At 41.5% G+C, this 18,663-nt stretch overlaps 11 protein-coding genes across 11 annotated transcripts; 5 read left to right on the top strand and 6 right to left on the bottom strand.

Annotated features, from left to right (window-relative positions):
* Nucleotides 1–22: 22 nt before the first annotated feature.
* Nucleotides 23–1,678, top strand: SJAG_00886 (N2,N2-dimethylguanosine tRNA methyltransferase; the record flags this gene model as incomplete). Its single annotated transcript, XM_002172119.1, has 1 exon — nucleotides 23–1,678. The coding sequence occupies one exon, from the start codon at nucleotides 23–25 to the stop codon at nucleotides 1,676–1,678; it is 1,656 nt and encodes a 551-aa protein (XP_002172155.1).
* Nucleotides 1,679–1,982: 304 nt separating this feature from the next.
* SJAG_00887 (RNA helicase) lies at nucleotides 1,983–3,629 on the top strand (the record flags this gene model as incomplete). The annotated part of the gene is made up of 1 exon (XM_002172120.1): nucleotides 1,983–3,629. One exon carries the CDS (start codon nucleotides 1,983–1,985, stop codon nucleotides 3,627–3,629), a length of 1,647 nt encoding a protein of 548 aa, XP_002172156.1.
* Nucleotides 3,630–3,653: 24 nt separating this feature from the next.
* SJAG_00888 (RNA-binding protein) lies at nucleotides 3,654–4,412 on the bottom strand (the record flags this gene model as incomplete). Its single annotated transcript, XM_002172121.1, has 3 exons — nucleotides 3,654–4,009; nucleotides 4,068–4,173; nucleotides 4,233–4,412. 3 exons carry the CDS (start codon nucleotides 4,410–4,412, stop codon nucleotides 3,654–3,656), a joined length of 642 nt encoding a protein of 213 aa, XP_002172157.1.
* Nucleotides 4,413–4,686: 274 nt separating this feature from the next.
* SJAG_00889 (mitochondrial 37S ribosomal protein NAM9) lies at nucleotides 4,687–5,660 on the bottom strand (the record flags this gene model as incomplete). The annotated part of the gene is made up of 2 exons (XM_002172122.1): nucleotides 4,687–5,574; nucleotides 5,625–5,660. The coding sequence occupies 2 exons, from the start codon at nucleotides 5,658–5,660 to the stop codon at nucleotides 4,687–4,689; spliced, it is 924 nt and encodes a 307-aa protein (XP_002172158.1).
* A 407-nt stretch (nucleotides 5,661–6,067) lies between these two features.
* SJAG_00890 (mannose-1-phosphate guanyltransferase) lies at nucleotides 6,068–7,646 on the top strand. The gene is made up of 3 exons (XM_002172123.2): nucleotides 6,068–6,202; nucleotides 6,246–6,285; nucleotides 6,347–7,646. The coding sequence occupies exons 1-3, from the start codon at nucleotides 6,147–6,149 to the stop codon at nucleotides 7,505–7,507; spliced, it is 1,257 nt and encodes a 418-aa protein (XP_002172159.2). The 5' UTR covers nucleotides 6,068–6,146; the 3' UTR covers nucleotides 7,508–7,646.
* SJAG_00891 (peroxisomal docking protein Pex14) lies at nucleotides 7,538–8,688 on the bottom strand. Its single transcript, XM_002172124.2, has 2 exons — nucleotides 8,276–8,688; nucleotides 7,538–8,217 (listed from the first exon to the last, which is right to left on the bottom strand). The coding sequence occupies exons 1-2, from the start codon at nucleotides 8,543–8,545 to the stop codon at nucleotides 7,606–7,608; spliced, it is 882 nt and encodes a 293-aa protein (XP_002172160.1). The 5' UTR covers nucleotides 8,546–8,688; the 3' UTR covers nucleotides 7,538–7,605.
* Nucleotides 8,689–8,690: 2 nt separating this feature from the next.
* On the bottom strand, nucleotides 8,691–9,862 carry SJAG_00892 (alkB protein). The gene is made up of 2 exons (XM_002172125.2): nucleotides 9,058–9,862; nucleotides 8,691–9,006 (listed from the first exon to the last, which is right to left on the bottom strand). Exons 1-2 carry the CDS (start codon nucleotides 9,824–9,826, stop codon nucleotides 8,885–8,887), a joined length of 891 nt encoding a protein of 296 aa, XP_002172161.1. The 5' UTR covers nucleotides 9,827–9,862; the 3' UTR covers nucleotides 8,691–8,884.
* A 2,368-nt stretch (nucleotides 9,863–12,230) lies between these two features.
* SJAG_00893 (ER protein folding protein) lies at nucleotides 12,231–15,203 on the top strand. Its single transcript, XM_002172126.2, has one exon. It carries the CDS (start codon nucleotides 12,470–12,472, stop codon nucleotides 14,465–14,467), a length of 1,998 nt encoding a protein of 665 aa, XP_002172162.1. The 5' UTR covers nucleotides 12,231–12,469; the 3' UTR covers nucleotides 14,468–15,203.
* On the bottom strand, nucleotides 14,627–15,219 carry SJAG_00894 (iron sulfur cluster assembly protein Isd11). The gene is made up of 2 exons (XM_002172127.2): nucleotides 14,793–15,219; nucleotides 14,627–14,718 (listed from the first exon to the last, which is right to left on the bottom strand). Exons 1-2 carry the CDS (start codon nucleotides 15,036–15,038, stop codon nucleotides 14,668–14,670), a joined length of 297 nt encoding a protein of 98 aa, XP_002172163.1. The 5' UTR covers nucleotides 15,039–15,219; the 3' UTR covers nucleotides 14,627–14,667.
* SJAG_00895 (palmitoyltransferase) lies at nucleotides 15,137–16,917 on the top strand. The gene has a single exon (XM_002172128.2). The coding sequence runs from the start codon at nucleotides 15,258–15,260 to the stop codon at nucleotides 16,299–16,301; it is 1,044 nt and encodes a 347-aa protein (XP_002172164.1). The 5' UTR covers nucleotides 15,137–15,257; the 3' UTR covers nucleotides 16,302–16,917.
* Nucleotides 16,211–18,615, bottom strand: SJAG_00896 (Ash2-trithorax family protein). The gene has a single exon (XM_002172129.2). The coding sequence runs from the start codon at nucleotides 18,259–18,261 to the stop codon at nucleotides 16,381–16,383; it is 1,881 nt and encodes a 626-aa protein (XP_002172165.1). The 5' UTR covers nucleotides 18,262–18,615; the 3' UTR covers nucleotides 16,211–16,380.
* Between the last annotated feature and the right edge of the window lie 48 nt (nucleotides 18,616–18,663).

Below are 18,663 nucleotides of genomic sequence, written 5' to 3'. Positions count from 1 at the left end.
GAAAAGAAACTCTTCGTTCGCCATGACTGAGTCATCCACGGTTGAGGTCAAAGAGGGTCGCGCTACCATTCTGTTTCCCAGCAGAGATGAGGTTTTCTACAATCCAGTGCAGCAGTTCAACCGCGATTTGAGTATTCTCGCAATTCGCACCTGGGCAGACTTAAGATCACCGAAAACGCGTGTAAAATCGGCTCACCGTCACAAGAAGTTGGACGACCCTGTTGAAGAAAACCTTTCTTCGAAAGAAAATAAAAAATCCGTAGAGAAAGAGACCTCAATTGCTTCGGAAAAAGACAATTCTCCCAAGGACGTAGAAACAGACTCGGCTTCCACAGTCACTGCGACGGACTCAACGAAAGCTACGGAAGAACTGTCTTCGTTTACGATTTTAGAGGCTCTTTCTGCTACTGGTCTGCGTGCCATTCGTTACGCTCACGAAATCCCGAACGTGAAACGCGTTTTGGCAAATGACTTGCTTGCTGACGCTGTGGCCAACATTGAGAAGAATGTTGCCTTTAACAATGTTCAGAATATTGTTATTCCTAACAAGGGTGACGCGAACGTGGTCATGCACATGAACAAGCTCCGTTACGACGTGATTGATTTGGATCCTTACGGTTCCGCCGCTCCTTTCTTGGATGCTGCTGTGCAATCCGTCAGTAATAACGGTCTCTTGTGCATCACCTGTACCGACTCTGCTGTGTTGGCAGGAAATGCATATCCCGAAAAGTGCTTTTCCGCCTACGGCGGCTCGTCTCTGCGTTCACAATTCTGTCACGAGCAGGCTGTGCGTCATTTGCTGTATGCCATTGCCATGGCTGCCGCAAAGTACGGTCGAGCCATTGTGCCTCTTTTGTCGCTGAGTATTGATTTCTACTTCCGTGTCTTTGTTCGTGTTGAAGTTCGCCCCGCACGCGTAAAGCTTTTGCAAAGTCAATCAATGCTCGTCTACCATTGCTCTGGATGTGGTAGTTATGCCACTCAGTATATGGGACGAACCGCGCCGGCCAAGATCCCCGGTACGCTCAAGTACACGAATGCCTCTGGACCTCCTGTCGGCGAAAGCTGTGCTCACTGTAACCACAGACATCACATCGGTGGTCCTCTCTGGGGAGGCCCGTTGCATGATAAGACCTTCGTGCAGAATATGCGTAAGCTTGCCGAAACCCTGGACCCTGAAGTCTACGGAACTAAACGACGCGTTCTTGGAATGCTGGCTGTTGCCGATGAGGAACTCACTGATGTTCCTCTTTACTTCATCCTTTCTCAGATTTCGGGTATTCTTCATTCGCAAGTCCCTCCCCAAAATACGTTTGTTTCGGCTCTCTTGAACGCGGGCTACCACGTTTCCGGATCTCATGCACGCAGTGGTGCAATTAAAACAGATGCTCCTTGGGCTTTTGTCTGGGATGTTCTCCGTACCTGGATCAAGGAACACCCCGTCAAGCAGAGCAACATCAACGATGCAAGTCCCGGTGCCGAGGTCTTGCGTAAGGAAATTACTCACAAGGTCGACTTTACCTTGCATCCTGATGCAGAGTTTGCGTCTAAGAAGGCAGGCTATACCCGTTACCAAATGAACCCTACAGAAAATTGGGGACCTAAAAGCAGAGCTGGCAAGCGCAAACATGAGTCTCCTCCTCCACCTACCGCTGTTCCCTCTGAGCAAAAGGCTTAAGTGTCATCCTCTTCCTTGTGATCGCAAGGAATAGGATTGATTTTTTTGATTCTCTTATTATTTTCAATTTTCATCAGGATATGAAAAAAAAAAAAAGCCTTTCGCATCACTTATTTTTGGATTTTCTTTTTGCGATTTGTCATCTACATAGAAAATTTGGCTGAATTGAACTGTTGCCCATTTGCCATTTTACCCTTTATTCACGTTCCAAAGACCGACGTACCAGTCGGGGACCTACTTTTCATCACACATTCTCCTTTCGCTATTCTCGTCTGTTAGAAACAGAGCAAAAGTTAATCGTTCAATGATACTGCTACAGAAATGTAGATTTTGTCTGTTGGAATCCTTGGTGCTGTCAAATTATCGCCGGATTCAGGTGGAACATTATAAAACTGTAGTTTCACAAACTATCAAACTTGAAACCGGAGAACCGTTAAGAGTCGCAGCCTCTCCGGAAACCGAAAAATGGGTGAGGAGGTTTCACCCTGTTGGTACACCGTTTCAAAAATTACCACTTGATCATCGGATCCAAGCCAACGTAAAAGCGCATTTTCCAAAGGTGTCACGTTCCAACGACATACAGGAGAAGATTGTGTCTGCCATCACACTGGGCAAGACCTCGTTTGTTGTAAGATCATGGAATGGTTCGGGTAAATCATTTGCGACCCTCGCCGCAATGTTATCTATTGCGTTGAGTGATCAACCGAAGCCTGCGGCTTCGTATTCAGCTACGATCCTATACGTTGTCCCATCCGATTCACTCGTTGAACAGTTATATCGATGGTCACAGCTACTTGCTGGTTTAAATTGCCCAGTATACCCATTAATACGTCTGCCATATGGGCAATGGAAACATGGAAAGCTTCAGCAGGCGCGTGTCGTAATCGCTTCGGTTGATAGCTTAGCAGAATGGTTGTCGTCAGCAAAAATTGAATACATCAGTTTTCTGCAGGGTTTAAAACGGGTTGTTCTGGATGAGTCGGATCAAATAATAGAGGGTTTTGCGGCACCGTATCAAAACCGGCGAGCCGGGCCTGTTATGGGTATCGAAAACTCGCCTAAGTTTCGAAAACTTTTCTTCTTCTGGGATAAGTTTTACACAAGAACGGAACAAAGAATTCGCAGCGATTTAAATGCTATTCCCCAGTTTGTCCTTTTGTCCGCCACAAATACGTCCTCCATTGCCAACGCTTTTGGTCTCTTTAGCAAGCATCTTTTGGGTTGCATTGGTCTAGATCAAGGGAAACACTGGTGGGATTGGGGTTTGCGAATGTGGAATAACATCGAACACATTAGTCTTCGTTTAAGCGGTGAAGACACGAAACCAAAAATCCGAGATGTTCAGTTCCAAGTCGCAAAAAGTTTAAACTCTTACGAAAAAGCTGGGTCAGCCCCAGTGACAATCCATGAACTAGACACTGTCTTAAAGCTTTATACGAATGCTCTTTTATTAATTGTTCGGAAGGAGCATAAACAAGTACCAACATTTATGGGCGATCTTCTTGTTCTTCTCCCTGAACAAGCGAACATTGTTGAATATGTTGAACAAAACGCAGCGCTTTATGAACAAAATTCTCTTCTACTGAGAAGACTGGATACTTTTAACCTTAAAAAGAAGGAAGAACGACGTGCCCATCAAATTGCCTATGTCGGAAAGCTGACGGACATTTTTGGTTTAAGTTTATTTGGCCTGACCCATGTGTTTCAATTATGGAATACGTTTAGCGCTGTGGTCTACCAACACGTCGCTGGAAGAGTTGGATCTTTTGGAAAAAAAGGAAAGGTGATCAGTTTCTTCGCACCAGCGTACACTAATAGTGCGGACATTGAAGCCCATGGATATGCTCGTATGATATCACTTGTGTACCAAAAGCTTGCTGTGATACCCAAACGGTATATGAAATACTCCAAACCCCCTAAGTTGGATGTACAAGACAAGAGAGAGATTTGATAATCCACTTTTTTTTGCTCGGTGCTACCGGTACCGAGAATGGTATTCTGCTCTTCGTGGAGCCAAATCATTAGTCCTCTCGCTGTCTAAATCGTCGTACATTCGACTCCGTGAAGGAGATCGCGAGTGAGAGGGGGATCTGTATGGAGAACGAGACCGACTACGAGATATGCTCCTAGAATACCGAGAACGGTAATTTGTTCCAGGTTTGTAGAAGCTTCCTTGACGCTCTCTTCTGTCACCATATTTTTGAGGTTGCTCTTGTAAAGAGACGAAAAGCTCTTCACCGTCGAGCATACCGCTATTCATCCGATCAACAGCTGTTTCTGCTTGGTCGGCATAGGCGTATGTCACGTAGCAATACCCTTTTGGTTCATGACCTAAATTAGAGTTAGTGTCCGTCCGTATCGTAAGCCATTGTTGTACTCAGAAACTCACTTTTCCTGAACAATGGAAAGTCAATATCATCAATAGTTCCATATGCGCCAAAGATTTCATTTATGTGCTCCTTCGTGACATTTCGCGTGATATTTTCAATGAGAATCTATCGTTGTTGCTTGGTTAGTAATGCCGTGAAAACCAATGTAGGATAAGCATTCATACTGTAGAACTGTAGCGTCTAGGAGATGGAGAACGGGAATAAAATCCTCTTGAAGTATATGGCGAACGAGAATGTCGTCTGTCCATAGATGATCTGCGGTCATTGGATCCACGTCCCGACGAAGAACGTAACTCTGGAGAGCGTGAAGGAGAACGCCGTTCAAAAACATTTTTTCGTTCCATTTGTCTTTCTTTTAAGTCTCTATTGCTTACTTTGAGGTGATTGTCCCGTATTACAGCTCAATCAGAAGAAAATGGGAAAGGGAGAGGTCCAAGGCCAGTTCAAGTCAGCACGCGTTACCAAAAAAAGGCAAAAGTACCGTGGACGTTAATACTGTGGTATAGAACAATAAACGTGTGTGTTGAAACAATTGAGAGAATTATTTCCCGGAATCATTAAGCATGGCGATTTTTCACATTTTTGTTATAGATTCGTTAGATGTATTGACAACCGGCATTAGAAATCAGAGGGTAAAGGAGTAGATGGTGACACTGCAGCATTTCGATACAGACTTCGTGGACCTCGGTAGAACTTAGGATCGTGAATGCGCTGTGGAATCATGTGCTTGGCTTGATGCTTTTTTAAACTTTGTCTCATGGCACGAAAACGAATGTAGTAATTGTATGCGAGGGCATGAAATCTTTCAGGAAACGGTGAAGGTACTTCAGACATATTTGCACGTGCAATTGGATGTCGAACATAGACGAATGAACATGTCCTAAAGCAAACTTCAAGATACGAAGGGATAAACGCGAATACACACATAAATGGTTTGGGTATAAACTTTTCCACGCCCATTTCTAACCATGCTTTGTTCGTTTGCGCCTTGACAGCCTTTTCGTCTCGTGTATCTTGTGCGTCTTGTGTGGCTTCAGCTGAAGAAGCAGAACTTTTGGTCGGTTTAAAGGAAGAAACGGAGCGCATAACTGTAGCAGGATCGACGGTAACTACGTCCCCCGGTTCTAAACGTAAATGAGCCCGTTTTTCGCGAATACCGTTCACCGACACTTTATTGGACACGATAATTTTATGAGCCTGCTCGACACTAGAAGCAAACATAGCTCTGTGTAGTGCAATATCGAGTCTAGACTCCAACGGTGCGTACAACTGGCTCATAAATGGAATCTTTGAGTTTTCAGCAGGTGAATTGACCGAAGTCATACCGAGTAGTTTCGATTCAAAATAGTTTTTGAACTGATATTCTCGTAAATGTGGTCCATGAAAACTTCTTGTTTCTCGTTTTGCGATCCATTTCTTTTGAAATAGTGTTTTTCCGTTCAGATTGGGAAGCTTTTTACACGCAAAATTAAAAGCGTTATATTTGTTCCAACTCGGCCGTAAAAGCTGTCGAGCAAGATATGTTAGTACTTATACTTAATATGTATGACACAAACCTGTCTGGAAAGCGAAAATTTGGGCTTTTTTACCATCAGAGCTAAAAGGAATCAACAACTGGTGCAATCTCGGTTTCTGAAAGAAAGAAGATAGAATAGTGTATCTGTTACAGATTGATGTATGTAAAAATGTATATAGGGTTTTTCTAAAGCATTTAACCAATTCTAGAAGGTTTGTTTAGGGTTATTCTTCAATTAGTAACGTTTCTTTCGTGTTGAGTGAGAAATTCGATGTTTTGTAAAGTACTGTTAACCAAGCAGAAGACGATTAAGAATCAATTAGATTCCAGCTAAACATAATTCTATGAGTGACGTTTCAATTGTTTTGCTTACCAGTTGCCTTCTTTACCGTTAGCTCAATTAAGCTTTCAGTCTAAGTTCGCGACGCGTTTGTTTACAGACGTCGATGATGTAGATATGACGTAAACATACCAGTATGGTCTCGCAACTCCGTTAGCTTCTCTAGCCCTTTCCCAATACCTATTGCACAAACGTTTCTACGTGCCTGCTATTTAAAACAAAATGTCCATACAAAAACACTGCTCTTCTGCCGTAATCCTGGTCGGCGGTCCTTCTCGGTTTGTAATTCCCTGTTTCAACTCGCACTAACAACGTCTGTAGTGGTACTCGTTTCCGTCCTCTCTCCTTTGATGTTCCAAAGGTTTGTACTCGAATAATTACTTCTTAGTAGACGTGTTTTCTGTTCTAACAATTTATCATAGCCTCTCTTTAAAATTGCTGGAAAAGAGATGATCTACCATCATCTGGAAGCTTTGTCGCGTTTGGAAAATGTTAAGGACGTATTTTTGGTCGGTTTTTATGATGATAATGTGTTCTCGGAATTTGTAAACGAGGCTTCCAAGAACTTCCCCTGCTTCCGTCGCATTAAGTATTTACGCGAATACAACTGTTTGGGAACCGGTGGCGGTCTTTACCATTTCCGTGACCAAATCAGAAAGAGTGATGTGAAGGACTTGTTCGTTATGCACGCTGATGTCTGTTGTAGCTTCCCTTTGAGTCAATTGTACGCAGTTCATGAAGAAAAGAAGGCTTTGGTCACGCTTATGACGACCAAGGTTAGTAAAGATGATGCCAAGAACTTTGGCTGTCTCGTTGAGGACACTTCTTCCGGAAAAGTGTTGCACTACGTGGACAAGCCCGATTCCTACATCTCTAACATTATCTCCTGTGGTATTTACGTCTTTGACGTTGCTATTTTTGATGAGATTAAGAAGGCGTACGAGCGTACGGCCAAGGAACGAGCCGAGGAACACTATTCTGAAGAAACTTCAGAAGATTATTTGAGTTTGGAGACTGATGTTCTCGCGCCCCTTTGTTCCGACCAGACAAAACCTGTTTATGCCTACAACACGACAGATTTCTGGCGCCAAATCAAGACCGCTGGTTCCGCAGTTCCTGCAAATTATCTTTACCTTCATCAGGCTCTCCGTGAGGGCAAGCTTCCTAAGGTCGAGACGGAGGCCACAATTATTCAACCGGTTTACATCCATCCTTCAGCTACTATTGAGGCAGGTGCTAAGATCGGCCCTAATGTGTCCATCGGTGCACATGTGAAGGTACACGCTGGTGCTCGTATCCGTGACTCAATTGTTCAAGACGATTCGGAGATCTGTGAAAATGCCGTTGTTCTCTACTCCATTCTTTCCCGCCATTGCCGTATTGGTCGCTGGTCTCGTGTTGAGGGATCGCCCACACTCCCCAGCCAACACTCTACTACTATTATGCGCAACCATGTGAAGGTGCAAGCCATCACTGTTATGGGCTCTGGTTGTCGGGTTACTGATGAGGTTCGTGTCCAAAACTGTCTTGTTCTTCCCAACAAAGAGATTACCGTTGGTTTGGTTGGTGAGATTGTAATGTAGACGACGTGCGCTTTTATAATACATAATGAATTGACATTCCCACGCAAATGACAAACCCAGCGCCGACTTTCGTTTTATGTTATTAGAGTAGAAGTAATTTATATATCCTCATTCTCAGTTTGTTGTTTCGTTTCCCCTGCCGATTCTTGGATAGTCTTTGAAGTTTGAGCATGCATAGCTGCCTGCCAAGGAGGAATGGCATGAGGTATTTTGTTTTTAAAAACAGGTTGAAGAGTTGCTGTAGCAGCAGCATCAGGAGCACTGCCTTTGGCATCTAATGGTTCGGAACTGGCTGGGGATGTAGAAGATAACTCTGAAGAATTATGGCCTTCGGTTTTTCCTTGCAACTGGCGAAGAGAGCGGACCTCTTGAGCAAGCTGTGTCAATACAGTTGCTTGGGTGTCTCGGATTTCCTTAAGCGCGTTCGGAAGCGTAATTGTACTTAATGTATATACATCTTGTGATAAGCGTGCCATGTCTCGGTCACGGTCATCATCGTTTTGTTTGAGCTGTTTCAAAGTGTCTTCCAGATCATCCAGCGCCAAATCAAGAACTTCTTGTTGGCGTTCCGTCTCTTCTAAAACCTTTTTGGTATCGTTACCGAGTGCATGAAGAGAAGATTGAGTCGACTCATATTTCAGTTCTAATTCCTCTTTATCAATCTCGTACTGAGAACGAGTGGGAGGCTGTACCATGGGCATGACATATTTCTATGGAAAGCGTGAGTTGATTGAGCAAGACACTTGGTCTATCAGAACTTTTTCTTACCTTAACCAGCGTGTACGCAGACCACGCGAATCCTGAGCCAAGGACACCCATAATGAACCAATCTCTCCAATCCCATGGACGACTCGTTGTTGGAGTATCAAGTCCAGAAATGACATTTCGAGCTAGTTGAATAGACTGTTCAATTTCTTCATTGGAAAGTCCTTTCCCACGAAGAAACTCAATCTTTTTCTCAAGAGGTTTTGACAAGACGTCCTGTTGTCGAAGAAATTGGACGGCATTTGAAATAAGTTCCTCTCTTATGTTTGACATCCTAACGAATGGTGTAACAGAGCACGTAGAGTCTACACTAATCCAATACTCTACTATGAATTAAAGTGTACTTTAAAATAATTCAAGATTGTACAACAATAGCTTTGTGGTGTTGTCAATTCTGCCATCAAAAAGGCCACGCGTGTACAGAAAAATTATCATTAAAACTGTTATTATGCAATGTCTATCCATTATTCGGAAGCTATAATAAATGTTTTGTTAATGAATGGTTTCCTTCTTTATGTCTATAGCTTTGTTCCAAAAAAAATTATATATATATAAATATATATGTATCTATACATAAGTTACAGGTTTCCTAGTAATACAAATGGTATAAAGCTACACTCGAACTTGACGGATATTAAAATTGACACGTTTGGTTTGGATCCATTGGTTCCAAACAGCTTCGTCTTTGAGCTGTAAGTAGGAGGGAGCAGTATTGGGAATAATCTTGGGTACGGCTGTGGGGGGTTAGCTTGAAGGCTGACTAGTCGACTTTGTCTTATTCTTACCATGATATGCCTTTCTTGACAGTCCAGTCATGATGACAGCGTCACCACTGTGAAGTCTGATAGCCTTCGGAACATCCTTTCGAGTTTCAGTGCCCAACAAGTAAATGCAGTCTAAACCTATGGACATGGAAAGCAGAGGAAGTGTTAAATCATCCTCTGCATCGTCCACATGTCCACTTAAAGTATCACGCGGAGAATAAAAGTTAACAATCGCGGCCTCTGCTTTCCAATCTTTAAACTCGGTTGCTTTGTGCACGAGCTCTTCAGTGAGATGACCTAGTTTTTCTGGAAATGGCGGAGCCGTGGCAGGGTCTGGATATACTCTAGTAGTCCAGTTGTACTGTTCACCAAAGGTTATCCATCGCAATTTCTTTTCCATAAGGTTCTTAACCGTAACAGGTTTACTACTTCCAGTGGGAGGAATAGCAACGTTGTCTTCCCCGTTTTTGTACATTGTCCATAGGTTCTTTTCGCCATGAGGGAGCTCATAAAAAGGTGAAAGGTTTGACTTGTTTCGGGAATCACTTAATTGTCTTTCCAAAATGCATTTAACAATGTCCAATTGAGTCTCAGGTGCCAAACATTTATTTAAAATAAGCAGACCAGGCATCTCCTCGTGTTCCCAGACACCCGGTTTCGTCTCTTGTAGCTTTTCAAATCCAAACGAGTTTTCGTCCGAGGCATCTAAAACTTTGGATAAATCAATTCCACTATCGGGTTGCTTTTTATAGAACTTTTCGGACAAACGAAACACGTTTTCATTTTCCATAATGAGCGAGGTAACCGAGTGGATGATGGAGAAGAGCAGGTTGTAACATATACAAAAAAAAAATAAAAGTAAAATATTTTAGTAAAACAGAAACATGTTAGTATAAATAATTCTTTCAGTAGGTTTAAATTACTAACTCGGATTATTTTCTGGTAATTTTTTATTTATTTATTTTTTTAGTGAAAGGATTCATACATATATGTATGCACATTTGGTATACTATTTTTACACTATAGAATAATGATTAGGTGGATTAATAAAGCTTCAATTGTCACTCTGCACGAACAATCGCTGTTTGTAGGAGCTCTGGTTTAAGTGATTTGACTTGGCTACGTTTATATTATCATACTCATTTATGGAGATTGGAAAGGGTGCTGGCAAGTGTTGAGTGGGTCACTGAAGAAAAGTTGATAAAATAATATTATTATACATCGTTGATGGCGAACCTAGTAACCAAACGATGACAATTGTGATGCGTCGCAAGTACATAGCTGATCATTAGTGCGACCTGCGTTGTTCTGAACTCTTGAACTTAATCATTAAACGGTGAAGCATTTAATGCACTATACTGTTAGCAGTATTAAAAGAGGGCCTTCTCCCTCTCTCGAAAGATCAATTTGCAAAGGCTCTCATGCAACTCTCTGCGTGGTCCGCCCAAAGACATCGTTGATGTCACCAACCTTGTTTTATTAACACGCTTAATTCAATTGCATTATAGTCTATGGAGGTCAAAACTAGATAAGTTCATGCTCGACCTGTGCAAGCATAGCACCGTGAAATATACAGTCAATTTTGATGTTAGTAAATCTCATAACTACATATTGGATTAAGGCTCACATATAGTTCTTGGGTTTCGGAAGACACTTGGCTGCAACAATAAGTCAATGTATGATCCGAAGAATATGGGCGCTAAATTCATAGGGTTTTTAGTATAATATAAAAAAAATGAACGAATACCAATACCATGATCCAGAAAACGTTTCGGCCAATCATAACCGTATTCACCTTGTTTCTTCTGACGGCCTATCTCCAAAAATACTTACGATGACTAGCAATTACTTCGAGTTCCATTATCAAGCCCCTTTTTTCATTACAAATTTGATGTTTTCGGCCATTTTTAATAAGCCATTCAACATCTTCAGAGACACTGGCAAATACATTTTTGACAGAGCCAATTGTAACCACATGCTTACAGGCTCAGTGACATAGCACTATCAATCGAAAACATTTAGTCGTATACGTCGGATATGCATATCGTTCTTCCATGAGAACAATCAGTTTATGTTCAAGGAAAATTTCCAATGTCTCCCTTTTTAATTTCCAATTTCCAGTTAGGGGTTCGAACAGAATGCCACTAAAATGCAGACGAAGGATGTAAGAATATAATCTTAATTTCTGGAAAGACGGGAATATCGTATATATATATATATGTATACATATGTATTCCTTTCTCATTCAAGTCAATGAAAGCACTTTGACCTCTACTAATTCCTAATTCCAATTTTAAAAATAAACGTTGATTTCTAGATTCAGTTCACACTTGTTCATAGGTAATTATATTTTTGACAACTAATCACGAATGCCAGTTCAGCTGCGTCAACAAGGCCAATATTGAATACATCTTTTTTACGAGTCGAGATTCTTTAAGAACGCTTGCAGCTTTTACGAACTGAGGTGATTGCTTGAGGTGTATTAGTATCCAACCAAATTTTATCGGTTCCCTCTCTTCCTCAAAGGCACAAACCGAATACGTTTAAGTATGATCGTCTTCAAGCTTCGAAAGACATTATACATGCGACACAATTCTTCAATCCAATAACATATTCAATAAAAAAACCGACGCTATTATCGTTATATGTCGGTCGATACCCCAATCTTGTTCAATAGTGCATTCATTTTACCGACGTTAATCTTGCTTATAATTGCAGGAAAGAAACGTTTCTGTATAACATTCGCTAAATTTACGATTGATAGATATTTTTAACTAAAAGAATTTTATCCGTGAAATAGCAAATAACCGCTCGTATACTCAATGCAATTGTTCTACCAAGAAAGTCTCTACTTCAGTTTATAATTGGTTGCTATAGGCGCACCATATAAGGTTTACGATTTAAGCGAAGCGGCCGATAATAAACATGCGTCCAATTAAGATGACGAAGTCAAAAGCTACAAAACAAGTTAGGAGTATCGTCCTTGCCAACTGATAATGTAATTCATTCAACACTCCATTCTTTTTTTGCTGACTTTGCTTAATTTCATCACGCTCCATTTCTTCCCACACAGTTGCTCCCTGTGTGACTTTAAGAAAATTTACGGAATTGCGTTAAATACATTTATCAAACTGTAACGTACACTACCTTAAACCTTATTTAGGCATCGCGTAGACAAACCTAAATTGGCGTCCTTCCATTTGCCATTTGCACGACAAGTGAATTTGTCTGCTCAATTGAATGCTTGCCTGACTTACGAGCAATTGATACCAGTAAATACTGTTTTTTTGAGTATTTGAATCATTTTCACCGCTGAACGCTTCCATTGCTGTGACGCGAGAACGTTTGTGTCTTATCTTTTCACCGTGGTAATTGTCTTATTATAGTCTTTTTTGCACTTTACGGTCTTCTCATTCTTACTTCTCTGTGATTAATGACAGAAAGTCTTGCGATTATGCCAAATGACCGTGTTAAACAAGACCTGACTGGAACAGAAGATACTGTTTTAGATGTTTATAAGACTCCGTCCAAATGTTCGGAAGAAAGTAAAGAATTTCGTCCGTCCTCAAGCAGCATTTCTACTTTGCGAAGCCGACATGTTTCAAAAGAACGGTCGCACAGTGTTGATCTTCGATGCAGTGCTCAGTCTTCTGCAAAAAACAGCCCTGCTAAAGCAGAACAGCCGCTGAAATCTGCAGTATACACTCGTATGAAGGTTGCCGGTGAGGGAAAGTCATCTATCAATATGGATCCGTTATTGAATGCGAAGTTTCTTCATCCTTCAACGGCCAACAATGCACGTCCTTCAGCAACCCCGGGCACTCCGAAACCGGAGAGCTCTCGTAGAAAACGGAGACTTCGTTCCTTTTGGGATTACCTAAAACTGGAGCTTACGGAACCTGATATGGTTCAAACAAGCTCACTTAAAAAGATCCGTGTTGCCAACTTTCTTAAGGTCCCACTTGCTATAGAAAAAACATTCTTGTTTGGTTGGTTAGTTTGTGTGGACTGTTTCCTGTATATATTCGTTTTGTTTCCTTTCCGTTTAGTCATGACTTTTTTTATGCTTTTTCTAAACTTTCTCTCGATGCTTTGGTCATTCATCCGTATACGCCCGAGAAATCACAAATTTCATCTGTCTTTGTGTCAGAAAACTGACATCTTGAAGTTTTTACTGGTCTGTTTAACTGCACGACTACTACATAACTTTGATGCAAGTCGAGTTTACCATGTTATCCGGGCTCAGGCAGCTATTCGTTTTTACGTTCTGTACAACTTATTAGAAGTCGTTGACCGACTTTGCTCTGCATTCGGCCAAGACTTACTGGACTGCTTGTTTTCTCTGGACACTCTTCAGTTTCCTTTTACTTCTGCTTCTGGCTGGCTACATTTAATCTGGTATTTTGGGTTATGCGTGGCATACATGGTTTTACACTCTCTCGTCTTGCTTTATCAAATACTTACTCTCAACGTTACCATCAATTCCTACTCAAACAATGTGTTTGGCCTCTTGATCTCCAACCAATTTGTCGAAATCAAAGGCGCCGTCTTCAAAAAATTCGAAAAAGAGAACCTCTTCCAGATTACTTGTTCAGACATTATTGAAAGATTTCAAATAACAGTTATGGTGATCGTTGTCTTTCTTCGCAATGTGACCGAACTTTATGCAACCTCTTCACCTACGGTACCACTGTTCACTTATACGAAATTGAAGAAATTAGTAATGCCTTTCTTGTGGGTCATTGGATCAGAATATTTTGTTGATTGGTTGAAACACGCATTTGTTACAAAGTTTAACTACATACGCCCTTCCATCTATGCACGATTTACTGATGTACTTTGTCATGATTACATTAAGGTGGAACAAGATAGTGTCTCAACTAGCACTGGTCGTTCACAGTTCGTCGCTCGTCGGATGGGTCTCCCTGTCTTGCCGCTTGCTGTTGTTTTCATTCACACTCTTGGCCAAACTTGGTCAATGTTTCAATCTGCTCGAGAGCTGCATCGAGACCTGGACAGGTCAGCTGCTGGATTTTTGCCTGATCAGTTTGCCATGTCTCGACAAGATATTATTGGGGGTATAAAAGACTTTGCGAGCGAATCTTTCTGGGAACATACAATTTTGTCTGCCTTTTCTTGGGCCATTGTAGTTGGTATTGTTGTTGTCGTCGTCGTAAGTGTCAAAGTGACAATCGGCATGAGCATTTACGGTTTCGCTCAGTCAAGAGTAGATGGAATTCATCAACGTGAACGGGAAAGCAATGCCTGGGAAAAGGAAAGAAAGGCAAATAATTGGTTTCGTGGCCATATTGAAATCGACAAACCTACAAAGTCGTATTTAAATGATCCTGCTGACGACTTAGCGACAGATAAGAACAAGTCGTTTTGGAGTTTGGAGCGCTACTCTATGGTATCAAAGAGAATATGGTAAACATGGAATGCGATTCTAAAAACGATTGACGTCGCATGATTGCCCTCAACACTCTACCATTAAGGTGGTTTAAATTGTCTAATTCGAGCGTACCCTAAACGCAAACGATAATTACCAACAGATTGCACTTCCCTTAAGTTCTCTCACTGCCTTATGAAAACACATATCTATATTCATCAACCTCATAAACTACACCTCCTCTAGTGTGCTTTTTTCAAAGCACTATCAACATTCTCCTTAGGTCCTTTATTCTGTTACGTATTAGCGACGTTTACGAACTGTTACTCTGAACATCTCAGAGTTGTTATTAAGTGACACTGCATACCTCGACAACCAAATTGCCTTTGGTGTACATTTTGTTTATGATCGTCTGTCGTTGAATCAACTGAAGAGTTTCCTGAGCCTTTTCAAAATTCTTCTGAACCTTTACAGGGTCCGTTTCATTTCTTCCCTCACGAAATGCGTCACGAATTCGACGAAGGGAGAACTCTCTGAAACTGTACGGGAATTGCTTCGACGTGCGAATCAAATTGCGATACAGATGGACAAAAACTTTCTTTTCTACAACCATTCTTGAGCTACAGGAACTTTCCTGACCAAAACAATTCGTTTTTTTATGTTTGGGGTGTTTGTTAAGTTGTTCTGGCAGTAAAGTGGCACACCTCCAAATAAGAAGAAATTTGCCTTAACAAAAGTACAAATCTTAGTTTCTGCGACAATCTGTTGTTCCTTTTGTTTATTTTGAGGACGACAAAAGTATCTGACGTTTTCTACCGTAAATGTCAGGGAAATGACATCGCTTCAAATTTATGTGATTTGTTGTCTGTCGTTTTCTGCGTTTCTTTTCGTGATCCTTTTTGGACAAATACCTGCATTTCATCATGGACCAATTGGTTGGCTAAATCGGCTTCTGCTGGTACATATTCCACATTTATTTTCTGTCTTGGATCAAAACCTGTTTCGTGGCATATTGACTCGAGTTTTTCGCCGTGTACACAACTACCTCTGGAATGAAAGGAATCCACTGGTCATTGTTTTCTACCTTACTTTGTTAGTTGCTGGCGCATATGCTTTTTTTCACAATGGCCAGGAAATCACTTCTCAGTGGGGTTTCTTTACCTGGACGTATATCCTAATTTGTCTCTCGTTACCTTGTATCTCATTGTTCCTTGCCTCGACTTCCAATCCTGGACGCATAACGGAACAGAACTGGGTTCAAGCTTTTCGCAAGTATCCATTCGACAATTGCATATTTTTCCCCCAAACTTGCTCTACATGCAAATTTGTGAGACCCGCTCGCTCAAAACATTGCAGACTTTGTGGCTACTGTGTAAGCCGATTTGACCATCATTGTATATGGATTAATAATTGTGTCGGTGAAAAAAATGCACGTTACTTTCTTTTTTTTCTATTTAGCACTTGCCAAGGGCTAGTGCAAGGATGCTTTATTACAGGAAAATATGTTTATGTACGACGTAACCGTGATATTGCCCTTATACCTTCTCTATGGAATTCTATTCGGCTTCATCGAGCAATGGGATGCATGTTTTTAATGAGTTTCCTTATCTCTCCAATTGTGATCGCATTCTTAGCCTTCGAGTTATGGTTAATTTATACCGGCATGACTACGAATGAATCACAAAAATGGCAAGATATCAAGCATCTCGTTGAAGATCGAAAGCTTTACCGTGAAGTGGTAAATGGTAAACAACGTTTGTATTTGCTAGAAGATGCTCCACCTAATGCAGAACTACTTACCTCTATGTCACAAGTAGACAATATTTACGATAAAGGTTTCAAACAAAATCTATACTCCGTTCTTACAGGTAACTAATTAGGATTGATCCGATATCATGAATATGAATCTATAATATACATTTGGCTTTTAACGCCATATGGAATTCCTTCCGGTGTTAGTTGAACTCTTTAAGTTCTTGGACGATAGACAAATTGGTTGCTGTCTCGGTTTGAGGAGTTTGTTTAGCCGCGTCTTCAGCGTATTCTATTTCGTCAAGCATATCATAAAGCACATCCTCCGCTATTTGTTCATCATAACGTTCACAAATAGGGCGCACATTTGGGCCGATACCAGCTGGAACGTGAGAGAAATGTGGTCCAAATTGAAAACTAGCGATTCCGCCCCCAAACATACTTATTGCTGGGAAATAACCCAGTTGTCCATCATCGAAAGACATATGATTTGCATTGGCGGAATGAGGTGGTCGGAAATCGAGCAGATCACTGAACGCCGTCCCCATCAAAACACCGTTTTTATAGACTTTAATAAAAGATCCAGGAATACTGGCTGCATTCAATTGTGGTCGCGAAGGCAAGGGCACGAGTAAATCGTCCATTGATTTTGACGGTATATAGTCTAATTGTTCAAAGTAAAGTTGTCCTTTGTAACGAATGGGAATACGATCACGGTACACAGGAAGATCAACATTCGCCGCCCTTTTTTTTGTAGGTAAACATATGTGAAATCCAAGTACATCGCCTGTTCCGAAAGGTTTCATAAAATCCGTCGGCCGTGACAAATGAACGCATTGTCCACCCGTATCCCTCAAACCATAAGAGTATGCATCATAACCAACAGGCGCATCCAACGGCGCTTCACGTCGGGCAACGCCCACACGAACATGTGCACCATCTTCACCGCCTCCTTTTTCAATTCTAACTTCAAAATACCATTCTCCACTGTTCACAAAAACGTTTGCCCGTGCCATTCGGAAACCCCTTTTGACATACGCAGCCATCGCCGTAGAGTCCACGAGCAACGGCTCAGATGTGTCGTGCCAATTAATGCGAGCTCTATAAGGGGGCAACTCAATTTGTCGATACATGATACTCGGCAGTGATCGAGCGGCCTCACACATAGTGTATCGAAAGCCAGGACGGTTAAAGGGAATGTCCGCCACTGTAAAGAAAGTATTTCCATTCGCTGAAGTGTGAGTTGGCGAAAACATGGGCGGTTTTGGCATAGCATCGAAGTCAGATGGTTTCCATGGAGGTGGATTGTATCTAATTGGCACACTGATGACAACTTCTTGTCTTTTTGGAGGGGGCGGCGGTAAGGCAGCCTTTTTCGGTTCACGTTTGTTGTATTCTTTCGCTTCTTTTTTAGCTCGTTGTAAATGACTCATATGATCCGAGTCAATGTAACGCTTCATAGGCACAACCGCTCCAATTTTTTGGAAGGGAGAGATGTAGCCCGACCGAAACTCAAAGAGGTTCGGGTTGGCTAAAGCATATTCTGATATCTGATTTCTCTGAGACTCATCCTTCGCGCGGTAAGTATCTTTATTCGCAACAAGACAACTGCCAAGCGTTGCCTGCCATGTTTGCACTTTTTCACGGTCTGGACAGAGCAGGTGCCAATTCGCTTCCACGTATGGAATCAAGTCGACCTTTTTTTGAAAAAAGAATGTATTCGCTTTAAAATTTTGCATATTTTTAGCACTGAAATAATCCAAGGGCTCTGTTGGACGCATTTCACGAAACTTATTGACGACAAGATTCGCCATTGCAGTTGCTGTGACAGCTTTCCAAGCAGAAACTCCTCTTTCCAATTGTTCAATCCCACCTTCAGAGCAATTCTTACACAGGAACCGGTAATTCGTACTGAATCCCAACATAGACGTGCAAGGAGGCGTCAAACATTGTAAGTGAAACATATTATGACATGAGGAGCATTGCAAATCCGGCACACAAAGGTTCCTGTCGGCACCACAGTAGCAGTAAGAATGCTTATTGTTTAGTGTATGAGACGCATTCCAAACGACTCCATCATCCATGATGATAGACAAAGAGTTGTATTTAAGAATGTTAAACCAGAACAACCAAAATTACAGTATTAAACGAGCTTCATGAAATAACCCAAGTCGTGATGGAGGAAACGAAGAGAATCGCGTCGTTCGAAAGAATATGACAACGAACACTCCTTCTAAAACTTTGTTCTTGCCCAATTCCGCGAATTTTAACCTTTAAAACAAATAAGGAAACCAAAAACGCGTATTTTACGCGAATATTTAAACAGAATGATCACAGTCAACAGAAAAACACAGGGAGCCGAGTTCTTGGCTAATGGATACTTTCATAGTTCTCGCGGAGAGCACTTTGGACGCTCGTTAGAGTTCTCTCGTTTTCACTGCGTAGCGAAAGCTTAAATATTAAAGTAATCACGTGAAGGAAAACTA

This window comes from Schizosaccharomyces japonicus (genome assembly GCF_000149845.2).
Source record: "Schizosaccharomyces japonicus yFS275 unplaced genomic scaffold supercont5.1, whole genome shotgun sequence".
NCBI classification, from domain to species: Eukaryota; Fungi; Ascomycota; class Schizosaccharomycetes; order Schizosaccharomycetales; family Schizosaccharomycetaceae; genus Schizosaccharomyces; species Schizosaccharomyces japonicus.
Note: the sequence above shows the minus strand (reverse complement) of the source record. Positions and strands in the feature narration are given on the sequence as shown.